The sequence below is a fragment of the Hippichthys cyanospilos genome, chromosome 8 (assembly GCF_059441005.1).
Source record: "Hippichthys cyanospilos isolate Australia breed blue-spotted pipefish chromosome 8, RoL_Hcya_1.0, whole genome shotgun sequence".
Lineage (NCBI taxonomy): Eukaryota > Metazoa > Chordata > Actinopteri > Syngnathiformes > Syngnathidae > Hippichthys > Hippichthys cyanospilos.
The window spans coordinates 7,595,990-7,608,948 of NC_142376.1; the positions used below are offsets into that span (position 1 = coordinate 7,595,990).

Consider the following 12,959-nt stretch of genomic DNA (forward strand, 5'->3'; position numbering starts at 1 on the left):
GACACTTTTAAAAGACTACATAAGCTGCATTTATCTGGTCGTCAGTCATCCTTTTTTTATTAACGTGTGGCTGGAACTGTGAGGTCGTTCCTTGCGCGCTCCATGAAGGATATTTTTTTACCTACCAGCTGTCTTGTATGAAATGTGTGTTTTGCTGGTCAAAGGGCTACCACATTACATCACTGGTTATGTCTCAGAGCACAAAATACCATGCCAGCTTCTTTGTTAAGATGATTTTGGACTGCCAAGTACCGCTGTTTTTTTGTTTTTTTTGTTTTGTTTTTTAATGTGGATCAGCTATTCCTGATATTGAATTGGTTTAAATAATCTTTTTTTTTGGAAAAGTACAATAGCGAATGTTTTTACTTTTAGAAAAATATGCTAGCCATAGCCATTTTTTTTTGGATAACATAACTAATAGTCCGTCTTTACTTTAGGTATTGAAAAATGCAGGCAGGTACAACAATAGCAGTTTAAATTATGTGAAGTATTATTCAATGGAAACACTAACAATGGTAGCTATACTATGTGGGAAATGAGTACGTTATCAAGAAATCACCCCTTGCCCTGTAGGAATGGCTTGGTCTTTTTTGTCTCTGCAGTTAAAGGGTCTGGAACAGGAGAATAAGCACCTAAGCCAGACGATGACATCCCTGCGTCAGCGCAGCCAGGTCGGCGCCGAGGCTCGCGTCAAAGATGTGGAGAAGGAGAACCGCATCCTCCACGAGTCCATCTGCGAGACCACGGGCAAGCTCAGCAAGATAGAGTTTGAGCGGAAACAGCTGAGTGAGCCAGCGTCTCCAGTAGCACTTTCTCGAGTGTGTGTTTTCTTTTCCTCGGTCGGATCATTACGGCGGCTGTTTGTCTACAGGGAAAGAACTGGAGGCCTTGAAAGAAAAAGGTGAGAGAGCAGAGGAGCTGGAGATTTTGATACAGAAGCTGGAACGGGACAATGAGAGTCTGCAGAAGAAGGTGGCCAGTCTGGGAATCACCTGTGAAAAGGTTTGTTCCAGGGGTTGGGACACTTTTTTTTTTGTTTCTGGTATGTAGTTTAGGTACAATTTGCAGGTTTATATTTATTATGTAAATATTTTAGAAACATAATTTTTAACGCGAACATTGCGGCCAAATCGATACAATCCCAAGGGCCCTTCAGGAAATTTTGCGGATTTTCCTAAATTTCCCCTATGCCGTCATGCATCTGATTCCAGTATAGCAAATTTCTTTTCTTCTGACTTGTAATGTCATATTTGTGATTGTAAAACTGCTCCAACTTCCAAAGAAACTGGAACTTGAATTATCCTGAGCGTTTGTGAGTTAACTGTTATCTTTGTTTATTCCACTTGTAGGTGTCAGCGTTGGAGAAAGAGAACACCGACCTGGAGTCGGAAAGCCGACGCCTTAAAAAGAAGCTGGACAGTCTAAAGAACATGGCCTTCCAGCTGGAGGCACTGGAGAAGGAGAACTCACAGCTGGAGCAGGAGAATCTGGAGGTGCGCCGCTCGGCCGAGAGCTACCGTTCAGCCGGGGCCAAGGCCGTGCAGCTGGAGGCTGAGAACAGGGAGTTGGAGAGTGAGAGGAGCCAGCTTAAGCGCAGCCTGGAGCTCCTGAAGGCCACATCCAAGAAGACTGAGAGATTAGAGGTGATCTTATACTACTAAACGGGTCCATCCAGCGATACATTTGTTGGAGTGTTTGTCTCATCACAATAAGATTTGGCTTTTATGTCCTACTCTGACCACTCCCATTGCATTAGGTGAGCTACCAGGGCCTGGACACAGAGAACCAGCGCTTGCAGAAGGCGCTGGAGAACAGCAGCAAGAAGATCCAGCAGCTGGAAGCTGAGCTTCAGGAGGTGGAGTCCGAGAACCAAACCCTCCAACGTAACCTAGAGGAGCTCAAGATCTCCAGCAAGCGCTTGGAACAGCTGGAGCAGGAGGTGGGCAGAGAACAGAAACTCAGATTTGAATTTAAGAAAAAAAAAATGTAATAGATAGATAATTTTTCACTCTTCTTTTTCACTCTCCATCCTGGTTCCAGAACAAGACACTTGAGCAGGAGAGCTCCCAACTGGAAAAGGACAAGAAGCTCCTGGAGAAGGAGAACAAGCGGCTGAGGCAGCAGGCGGAGATCCGCGATTCCAAGCTGGATGACTGCAACCAGAGAATCTCCACCCTAGAGAAGGAGAACCGCACCATGGGCAAGGAGATGATCTTCTTCCGAGACTCGTGCACACGGGTCAAAGATTTAGAGAAGGAGAACAAGGAGTTGGTCAAACAAGGAACCATCGATAAGAGGACCCTGATCACGCTCAGAGAGGTTTGGAGGAAAAGATGAAGACCTGTTTTGGAGGAATAAAACAAAACAATTCCTCCCTGTGTTTGTACTTAGGAGTTAGTAAGCGAGAAGCTGCGCACTCAGCAGATCAACAACGACCTGGAAAAATTGACTCACGAGCTCGAAAAGATCGGCCTGAACAAGGAGAGGCTGCTGCTCGACGAAGACTCAGACGACAGGTGTCCGCAAGCTCCCTCAGAAGTCACTTTCTCACCTTGGCTAGTGTAATTGCAAGTCCAAATAAATCAGGCCTCGGTTAGTGAATTCAATCCAGTGTCTTTTTCCCAGATTTAAGCTCTTAGAAAGCAAGCTGGAGTCAACGCTTAAGTCCTCATTGGAGATTAAGGAGGAGAAGATTGCCGCCCTTGAGGCCAGACTGCAGGAGTCATCCAATCTGAACCAGCAGCTTCGTCAGGAACTCAAGACCGTAAGGATTTACAAAAACGAAAAAGACTCCAAAAGGTTGCTTCATTCATCTTGCGTGTTTTGCTCCCAGGTGAAGAAGAACTACGAGGCTCTGCGTCAAAGGGAGGAAGAAGAGAGGATGGTGCAGAGTTCGCCCCCTAGAGGTGTGGAGGACCCTCAGGCGGTGAGCAAATGGGAAAAGGAGAGCCATGAGGCCACCAGGGAACTACTCAAGGTCAAGGACAGACTCATTGAGGTGGAGCGGAATGTGAGTCAGACTACTCAGGTTTTATGTTTTCATAACAAATATTAGCATTTGAGTAGCATTTTGAAATTCCATTAAGTCATATAATTCCACATTTCAGTTCATTGTGGACTCCTCCACTTTCATGTTCTCTTGTTTATTTATATTTTGTTTTTCCACCCTTCTTCTAGAATGCCACGCTGCAGGCAGAGAAAGCCGCACTGAGGAGCCAACTCAAACAACTGGAGACACAGAGTTCCAACCTGCAGGCTCAGATCGTGGCTGTACAGCGACAGACTGCCTCTCTGCAGGAGAACAACACCACACTGCAAACTCAGAATGCCAAGCTGCAGGTGATGAACACAAACAAAAGAAAACTGTGATTCGGGCAGCTTTTTAATCAACACATCCTTGTTGCTCCCTGTTTGTGGCTTATATCGAGGACACAGACAAGGTCTTGACTCTCATTTAAATCCTTAATTTAGTGATTCTTAACCTTTGCAATTTGAATTACGTACTCCCAGCAATTTTTTTTTCAGCCAAGTACCCCTGCCATCACTGACAATGTGCATCCATATAAAACTTCTCTAAATAAAGGCAAAGGTATCAGTATAACTCAGTTTAGTAAAAAATACATATGATAAATACACTGTAGTGAAGATTGGTGAAAAGTTGTAATTTACTATAAAATATCTGTTGATTCCTGTTCCAATTCATTTGCTCTCATTTTGAAAAGAAACCGGTAAAAGTCGGGCCTGGGTTTTAAAATTGTTTTCAGTTGCATTATAAACAGCAAAAACGCTGTTAAAATTGCAGCCCCCCCCCCCCTCCCCCAAAATGTTTTCACTTACCCCCAAGAGCACTCGTGTCACCATTTGAGAACCAACGCATTATGCCTTGTGACAAGGAGAAACATTATATATTTATATAGTAATGCTTAAATTTGCCATTCAAAGATGTAAAAAAAAAAGTTGTCACAGGCTGCAATATTTTGATTGTTTTGATCATTTTAAGTATTGGCAAGCTTAATAAAGTAAGTGATATATCATGATGTCTTAAAATATGTGATTCAGCCTATATCACACCCCTTGAGTGGCCATATTTTGTTAACATGAGGTCATAAATGAGTTTTATTTTTGGTTTGTTTCCTCAAACATTTGCAAAGTTGCTTTCAGAAAGGTCATTATGGCTTCCTTAAACCCGAAGATACCTCCATATATTTTACACATAGTACAGTACAATTTCTAAATGTAAATCAACAGGCAGGTGAACTTCCCTCCAAGAGATTTTGAGTGCTTTTAAAACAACATAAACTCAGGAAGCTTGGGCACTTGGTTGCAAGCCAATAGGGCCGGCCTATTTAAAAGCGTTTTACACACATTAGTCAGGCTGAAGCGGCCCCTCTTTGGCTGGCTCCCAACGCTGCCAGCCTGCTTAGCTCCCCCACTATGGATTTAGACCTGAACTCCTTGTTTGGCAGCTTTTCAAAGCCAGCTTATGGGACACGGGATTGACACTGACTGGCAGCGGTGTCTCTGTATTTTTTTTTCCATGGGGTGTACCTGCTCAAACTTGAGGGGTTAGGATATATATATATATATATATATATATATATATATATATATATATATATATATATATATTATTTTTTTTTTTTAGGAGCACATTTGATCTCGTCTGTAGCAAAAACTAAAGAAACTAAGAGATTTTGTGATAAGTAAAATAGTTTGAATTGAATGGGATTGTACCCATAAGCACTTTGGTTTAAAATGTCTTTTTTTAAGCACCCCCCCCCTCCACACACACACATTAGGTTGATTGAATACTCTGAATCATGAATGAGTATTCTTATTTTAATGCAAAGTTTATTTAGTTTGTTATATATTCTGTTTTCTACTAAGTAAAACAATTCCAGCTTTAAATAAAGTTATTGTCTTATTTTTGTATTTTTGTAAGAATTTCGTTTGATTTTTTTTAACAATTTAATGTAAGTTCTAACGAATTACATTTTTGTAATTAACTCGTTTTCAATTCAAGAACTTTTCAAAAGTATGAACCTTTTAAGAATAATTTATAAAATGATGATTTGTCATTTGAGTTTGTGCAAACATGTTTTTTTTCTCAATAGTCATTCAATATTGTATTTAAATTAGAGCTGCCAAAGTCAAAACATGTACTTTAGAGATTATTTCAAATATTATAAACTGTAAAAAATAAAAATCAGTGTTTACACAGTTCTATTTACTTCCTGTAGCAGCTGACCTCTGCTAACATTGCAACCAAATTTAGAGAAGCGTCACCGGCACAAAAATGGATGTTTACGTAGTTTTACTTGAAAAGGTTGCTCAGCAGCTCATTGGATGAATAAAAATGTCCTGTTTTCCAGGTGGAGAACTCCACGCTGAGTTCACAAAGCGCCGCCCTAATGGCGCAGAACGCTCAGCTGCAAGGGCAGCAGAGCAGCGCGGAAAGTGAGCGCGAGGGGGCGCTGCGGGAGAAAGAGGAGCTCAGGTCTACGTACGAACTGCTCCTGCGCGACTACGAGAAGCTGGCGGCGCTCCACGAGAGGCAGGCGATCGACTACGAGGCACTCATCGGCAAGCACGGCGGCCTGAAAAGCTCCCACAAGACTCTGGAGCAGCAGCATCGTGATCTAGAAGACAAGTCAGTAATTGAAAGCAAGGTTTTGCGTAGGAGGAGGACACAAGCAAAAAAAGTGATTCGTTCTCTCAGGTACAAGCAGCTCATGCAGAGGAAGGGAGATCTGGAGGAGCTGGAGAAGAACCTTAAAGAGCAACAGGACAAAATGTACTCTGAGAACCAAGACCACCAAGCTACGGCCGACCAGTGCAAACTGCTCAAAGAGGAAAACGATAGGTCAGATAGTGTGCACCATCGACTGTCTTTCCTTTTAACCCACTTCTTTTTTTTTTTTTTTTTTTTTTTTTTAACCAACAGACTGAACACAACTTACCGGCTGCTGCAGAAGGACAACGAGAACCTCCAGCTGGACCACAAAAACATCAAGAGTCAGCTGAACAGCGCCAAGCTGGAGCAGACCAGGTTGGAGGCCGACTTCTCCAAGCTGAAGGAGCAATACCAGCAGCTGGACATCACATCCACAAAACTCACCAACCAGTGCGAGGTGAGGACCAAGTCAAGAACCGCAGATGGTCCAAAGAGCTCTCACAACGAATACTAAACAACTGAAAAACGACCATGGTATGATCATTACTGTATTGATCCTTCCTGTGAATGTGCTTTCCAGCTGTTGAGTCAGCTGAAGGGCAACCTGGAAGAGGAAAACAGACACCTGCTGGACCAGATCCAGACGCTGATGCTGCAAAACCGCACGCTGCTCGAGCAGACCATGGAGAGCAAAGACCTGTTCCATGTCGAGCAGCGACAATACATGTAAGCTTGATGTGGGGGTGGGTCTTATTTTTTGAAGTTGATTCATGTAATTCACTGAATTTAACTTTCTCATTAGTGACAAGTTGAATGAACTGCGAAGACAGAAGGAGAAGCTGGAGGAAAAAATCATGGACCAGTACAAGTTTTACGATCCTTCACCTCCACGCAGGTGAGCAACGGCTATGAAAGCAGCATAAAGGAGAAAGACGACTGTGCGCTGGTGGTATCCAAACCTGCTCCTCGAAGCGCGATATCCTGCATGTTTTCCAGGTTTCTTTCCCTGACGAGCCTGATTTAATGATAACGATCGTTATCAGCCTTCTGCTAAGCTTTATGAAAAGTCATTTGAATCAGATGTGCCGAGCAAAAAAATCTGGGAAACATGCAGGATACCTGGCCATCAAGGACCGAGTTTGGACACCTCTTTACTTTGCAGTACATGCTGTATACATTTTTCTTTTCAGTTTAAAGCTGGTCCCAGTCTATTTTTTTTTCTTCTTAGTTATTTATTTATTTATAGTTTATCGAAACATGATTATTTTTTAATCAAATCTTTTTCATAACGGCGAAAAACTTTGTTTTTTAATTATTTCTATTCAATTTTGATTTATTTTAGATGCTTCATATTTTAGCTTTATACAATGTATTCAGTTTTGTCTGAACAGGATTAAGAAAATTAACAACGATTAACTAATTCATTTATTTGATTAATTGTCTAAATAATTCGACCCAAAGTATATTGTAAACTATTGTCTTAATGGATTTTATTACTTTCCCTATTAATTTATTAACTATAAATCTTTTCACTCCTTTGATTTTAATTAATATTCGGTGCCGCTGTGTTTTTTAGACCAATACCAGTGGGAGTGCTCCGGTCTTGAGTAATTGCTGATACCGAGTGCCAATGCCACTTATTCCGATATAATTGTTTTTTACTATCATCACATTTATGGCACATCTCTATTCTTGTCTTTTATCATTTCTAGTCCAAGATTGTAAAACTTCACCAAGAGAGCAATTCAGTTTCACGTCATTTTTTTAAACTTAAGTGGCTATAGAAAAATGATGGACGGATGGATTTTAATAATTCATAAAATTGTATAATTGCAGCACTGTTATATAATCATTAACAAATGGTTAGTGGTAGGAACTACTAAAAAGCACCTTTTCTCTATAGCATCTCTGCTCTTGCACGTGCGTCAGCAGCACATTTCTTTTTTCCAGGCGTGGCAACTGGATCACGCTGAAGATGAAGAAGCTGATCAAACCCAAAAGTCGAGAGAGGATGCGTTCCCTCACGCTGACGCCGTCCCGTTCGGATTGCGGCGACGGTTTCCTGTCTTTCCCCGCCGACAGCCAGGACAGCTCCTCCGTCGGCTCCGGGTCCAACTCGCTGGACGACACGCTCACGTACAAGAGGAGCAGCAGTGAGTACAAGCACGCACGCACAAAAACACACACTAAGGTTCCGTGGCCGTTCCCAATATTCCTGCAATTTGCTCCTCACCCTCTAACTCCTGGATTTCGTATTCTCTATGCGTAAGGGAGGAGAGGCCAACGGTGCCTTGCCCAAGGGCAGGGCTCCACCAATGGTATGCTGCGGACGGGGAGGGTGGGCGGGGCTTGCGAGCCGCCCCTCACCTCTCTCAGGGCATGTTTTCGTGAGTTTCATTGTGTGCCGGTCGAATGGCTTACAGCTGAGCTGCAGCCGGGCTATGAGGTTGACTTAACCAACACCCTCATCACTCATAGAATACATATTTAAGCTAAACTTTGGAATTTGTTGTCGGTCAACCAGCCGATGTGTGCAGTTCATCTGTAAAGAGAACTTTAACCATTATGACATTAGCCTCCATTTTTTGTTATTAAATGGTGCAAAGCATCGCAGTTCACATCCTGCACATCAACCAAAAAATCAATAAAAAAGGAAGATACTTCAACTAGAATGGAATTTGTTTGCAGAAAAACCTCTGCCTGTCCTTCGGGATCATAATTTGCATCTTAAGAATGTTCTATCATCGTTGCTCTCCGTTTTTCACAAGCAAATACTGTATACCATATGTAACAGTCCAAATGGCAGAATCCTCATATCTCCAAGATTATGATTTTTCAGGAAATTAAAAAAATAAAATAAAATAAAATAAAAACTACTGACAAGCAGCATGTCATTCAATTTGGTATTGTAAATCTTAATTTGCTATCACAGTTGAGCATACAATTTATGTTCAATTGCTAATTTAATCAGCTAAAAAATGCTCAAATATTACGGTCTTTCAACATATAGGCTTACTAACGGTATTTGGCTATTACATTAAATCATATAACATTGACATTAAGTCTTGAGGTAACTTAACGCTGCACTGCACTGCTTGGGCAGTGCTGTGTGTTTAAGATACTATTTAATGGATTACTTCTCCACATTTTGATTTGCTTTAAAATAACGGTGACATGAAATCAGACCAGGTTTCCGCCTGACACTGACTATACCGTAATAAATAGAAGAAAAACAAATGTTATCAAGACAGCCGTCTCCCTGCTCTCCCATTGCACCCTTTAATATTGTCATCTGTTTGTGTCATGTTGCCGTGGCGATGCATTGGACTGTGTAGCGTGTTGAGATTGTGATGTTTAATTAGAGATCAGCAAGTGTGAGAGCTTGCAAGTGTGTTTGACACTTGGCACTTTGTACGACATGGTGGTGTGGTAGTTGGAAGTGTTCTTGGGTGTTAGCTTGCTTTAAGTGGGAGATATTTGATTGTAGTTGCACATTTTGGTTGGTTAAAATGTGCGTTATGCGTGTTTGGGGAAATTTGTGGATTGCGCATGTAAGTTGTTTTCATGCATTTGTAGGAGGTGGTGGGTGAGTGTTTTTTTGTTTGTTTTTTTTCACACTCACTGACCTAAAGGCTAATGTACAATTGCATGGAGACTGCAGAGCTCCGCCAAGGCTTTAAAGAGGCTCACTTGTGAAAACATAAACTAGAACCAAACTATAATATGTTTCAATCAAGTAAAATAATTAATAATAATAATCAATTAAACAAGATAGTTTGCTCTATTTTAAAGTTTTTTTTAATTTAAAAAATATACAATATATGTCATTTTTCATCTGTTTTTCTTTCTCATTTTTCTTACAATAATTACATCTATATCTGAGATATTTTCACAAAAACAGGCTTATGTCTCCAATAATTAAAATTGAGATACTCACATACTGTAATTCTGCACTTTATTCCATTTAAAATTATATATAATACATGAAGCAATTTAAGTTCTGTAATTTTGAGAAAAACCCGTTTACATTTTTGACACATTCAAATTTTAATGGTCCACAGTCTACTAATCTCTTATTAAAAATTAAAAACTTTGGGCTGATGGGAAATAAGTCGATTTATTTATATATATATATATATATATATATATATATATATATATATATATAAATATACTATATATATATATATATATATATAGACGCAAACACTAAGAGAACTTATCATAATAAAAATGAACATGTATAGTTGATGTACCTTGGTGGTGCTCATAATGCTTGGGGGAGGTCCTCATTGAACAGTGTTATGGCTACACTGCCATTCTTCCTTCTCATTAAGCTAGAAGAGCGTATCGTGCGAGTGTATCAAATGACATGAAGATGGTTTTATGATGACTTTGTTGCTTGTGCAGGGCCTCGGCTCACGCCCTCGCTGTACGTTAACGATGCCCCCCGCTCCCTTTTTTTACCCTCCCTCTACCTAATTCTGCCCCACCCCACCCCCACCGCCACCCTGTCTGTCCGTCCGTCCGCCTGTGTGTGTCCGCGCTTTGGCAGCTTTAAAAAGGTTGCCTTTCATGAGGAACAGATCCAAGGACAAAGACAAGGTCAAGGCCATCTACCGGCGCTCCATGTGTAAGACCGCCGCGCTTAGCCGTCATCCCTCCTCTTCCCTCCGCCGCCAGCCAAGGCCGTTGTCCAATGTCGTGTGTGTGTCGGTGCAAGCGCACGCTTTTAATTTGCTGACGCCCTCACCGCTAACATCAATGACCCATCCTCTTCCGTGAACAATCACCTCCTGTAGTCACTTGTGTGTAGTGGTTCATGATAGCAGAAGGTGATGTAGTCAGGACTAACCCACTTAGACCAAAGTTAGTCTCTCTTTTTAGGCTCTTTGAATGCGTGTCTACTGTCGCGATTTGTGTTGCCGGAATCTCTTAGCAGCTTTGTGCTTTTTTTCCAACGAAAAATGCCTTGTGTGCGATGGTTCGTATGAGTGTGTGCTTGTGTGAGTGGTGGGATTTCTATGAACTGGAGCTTTTATTTTGAATTGATTCGGAGCGTTCATCCTCTTGGTCCGCCGTTGCACATGTTCACAGGCCCGATCAGTGCGCGTACATTACTGCAGCTTTCTGCCTGCCTTCACGCTTCAAGTGCAAGAAAGACAGCAGCGGGAGAAAAGCGCCGTCTTTATTGCACTTTTACGCTCACCTTACATGACTTTAGATGTATTTGTACAAGTCAGTGAGATCCAAGATGAGAAATGTGTTGTAAAGAATACTTGGGTTTCATTCAAAGTCTATTTCTAAGACTTGACATAGTTTTTTAGTGTAAATTTTACATGCTGGCAAAGACATATTTTAGGATTAGTCATTCTTTGCATTGAAAGGTATAATTTCCAAAGAATCCTTTTTTTTTCCCCCATTCCTTCTGTGTACCACTTTTCACCAAGTCAAAATTGTTTTGTTAATTTCTCTGGGACAGTCACCCAACTCAAATTAATTCAAAATACTTAAAAATAAAAACTAACATTATGGAGTGTAAAAATACTCCATGCTTCCCTTGGTTGTGGTATTCAATGCTCACTTTTGACTCAGATTAATGTGCACTATCCATGTTACTGATTATAATTCATGATGTTTGCAAACCTACAGAAGAGGATTAGGAGTAGTGGAGAAAAAAAGGTTAGTAGGATTCTCACTTCTTTTTCTTGATTCTGACTTTATCATTAGAATGTTCACTTTAAAGTGGTTTACAGAATTCTCACATTCTCTGAATTCTCCCTTTCAAGTGAGTGACTTTATTCTCAGATCTCTGACTTTCATCAGACTCCAGAGTCTAAAGTCTGAGAACTCTGAGAATAAAGTAAGCATTCTTACTTTAAAGTGAAAATTCAGACTGAAAAAAAGTTAGAATTCCAGGATTAAAGTCAATAGTCACTTTAAAGTGAGAATTTTGACAACAGTCAGAATACTAAAAGTAAGAATCCTGTTGAAGTTTTTTTTCTTCACCGGCCCTAACCCTCTTCCATGCTTACCGCTGTATATATTTTGACCCATTTATTTACTTTATTACATGACTCCTAATTAATTAACCATAATGGCATTTTTACCATGTGAAGGCAAAATGTTGCATCCATATTTTTGTTTTGGATCTCATTCGATTACTGTACTGTCACTAATGAAGTGTCCAGGGAGTGTTGCTAACTTCTATATTTTTTTTTCGCAATTAAACTGAATGCCTGCATGTGCCATTGCTTGGTCTTGCTGTTTTGAATTGGGATCATTCTATAACATTTATCTTTTTTGATTCTTCAACACATACATACTTTAAATGTGATAAATGTTTGATGGTTTTAGTACTAAAAACCGGAATCTAATCCAAGTCAATCCATGCGCAGCCATGAACGACCTTCTCCAAACCATGTCGGTGGCCGGCGGCCCGGGCGCCGACTGGGCGGGCAGCACTGAGAACCTGGACGGCGGCGAGGCGGGAGATGTGGGCGGCGGGCGACGTGGAGGGAGCGGCGGCCAGCGCATGAAGGAGCTGGCCTTCTCCACCAACGCCATCGACTGCGCTACCCTCACGCTGCCCTCCTCCGCCCACAGGAAAGCCACGCACAGGCTCCCTCTCAAAGGTAACACAACCCTCCTTTAATCAAGCGGCTCAACAAACATTTATTTAAAGGTTTGATTTATTTAAAAAACAAATACAGTGGAATATATTGACAATAATGAATACTCATTAAAATAGGTTTTAACATACCGGTAACCATAACTTTCATAGTTTGTGCACAACTTGCTTAAAGGGATAATCCATTTATTTTCACATTTTTAACAATAAATTCATATTTTGTCTAATTACTGACTAAATTATTTATCTGTAATATCTTTAAAAACATTTTTCTACTGTCAACTGAAGATGACATCACCTGTGCTTAAGGCTTAGGTAATGACCAATCATTGCTCACCTGTTGGTCATGTGACTTTCATAAGATGAACTGCAATTGATTGGTCATTACCTTAGCCTTCAGCATACAATGTCATTTTCAGTTGACAGCAAGTGAAAAAAATGTTTTTTAAAAGTGCTACTTGTATTCGGAAAAAATAATTTAACCATCAAATTAACTAATTTAATCCCAAAAATGTTCTTTTTTTTCTTAACTATTTTCGAAAACCCAGAGACTCAATCTCAAGTACTTATTTATACTACGTACTTTCTATTTAGTAAATATTTTTTTCCAAATGTTTTCAAGTGTTAGGCTAACAGGGATCTAAAAATGGCTGG

At 40.6% G+C, this 12,959-nt stretch overlaps 1 protein-coding gene across 6 annotated transcripts in view; it reads left to right on the top strand.

The window, feature by feature from the left end:
* The window catches only part of ccdc88ab (coiled-coil and HOOK domain protein 88ab), a 52,454-nt gene that overhangs the window by 31,512 nt on the left and 7,983 nt on the right, over nt 1-12,959 (top strand). For 3 of the 6 annotated variants that reach the window (XM_088421092.1, XM_088421096.1, XM_088421095.1), the window contains exons 15-32: nt 603-786; nt 872-1,002; nt 1,350-1,643; nt 1,757-1,939; nt 2,041-2,319; nt 2,392-2,516; nt 2,626-2,764; nt 2,834-3,010; nt 3,178-3,339; nt 5,373-5,650; nt 5,720-5,863; nt 5,945-6,131; nt 6,255-6,400; nt 6,477-6,569; nt 7,625-7,827; nt 7,945-8,061; nt 10,230-10,307; nt 12,073-12,309. In XM_088421092.1, the coding sequence (XP_088277218.1) occupies nt 603-786; nt 872-1,002; nt 1,350-1,643; nt 1,757-1,939; nt 2,041-2,319; nt 2,392-2,516; nt 2,626-2,764; nt 2,834-3,010; nt 3,178-3,339; nt 5,373-5,650; nt 5,720-5,863; nt 5,945-6,131; nt 6,255-6,400; nt 6,477-6,569; nt 7,625-7,827; nt 7,945-8,061; nt 10,230-10,307; nt 12,073-12,309 (3,157 nt within the window). The remainder of the gene's footprint in view (nt 1-602; nt 787-871; nt 1,003-1,349; nt 1,644-1,756; nt 1,940-2,040; nt 2,320-2,391; nt 2,517-2,625; nt 2,765-2,833; nt 3,011-3,177; nt 3,340-5,372; nt 5,651-5,719; nt 5,864-5,944; nt 6,132-6,254; nt 6,401-6,476; nt 6,570-7,624; nt 7,828-7,944; nt 8,062-10,229; nt 10,308-12,072; nt 12,310-12,959) is intronic. The other 3 variants (XM_088421093.1, XM_088421094.1, XM_088421097.1) reach the window with 3 other exon arrangements.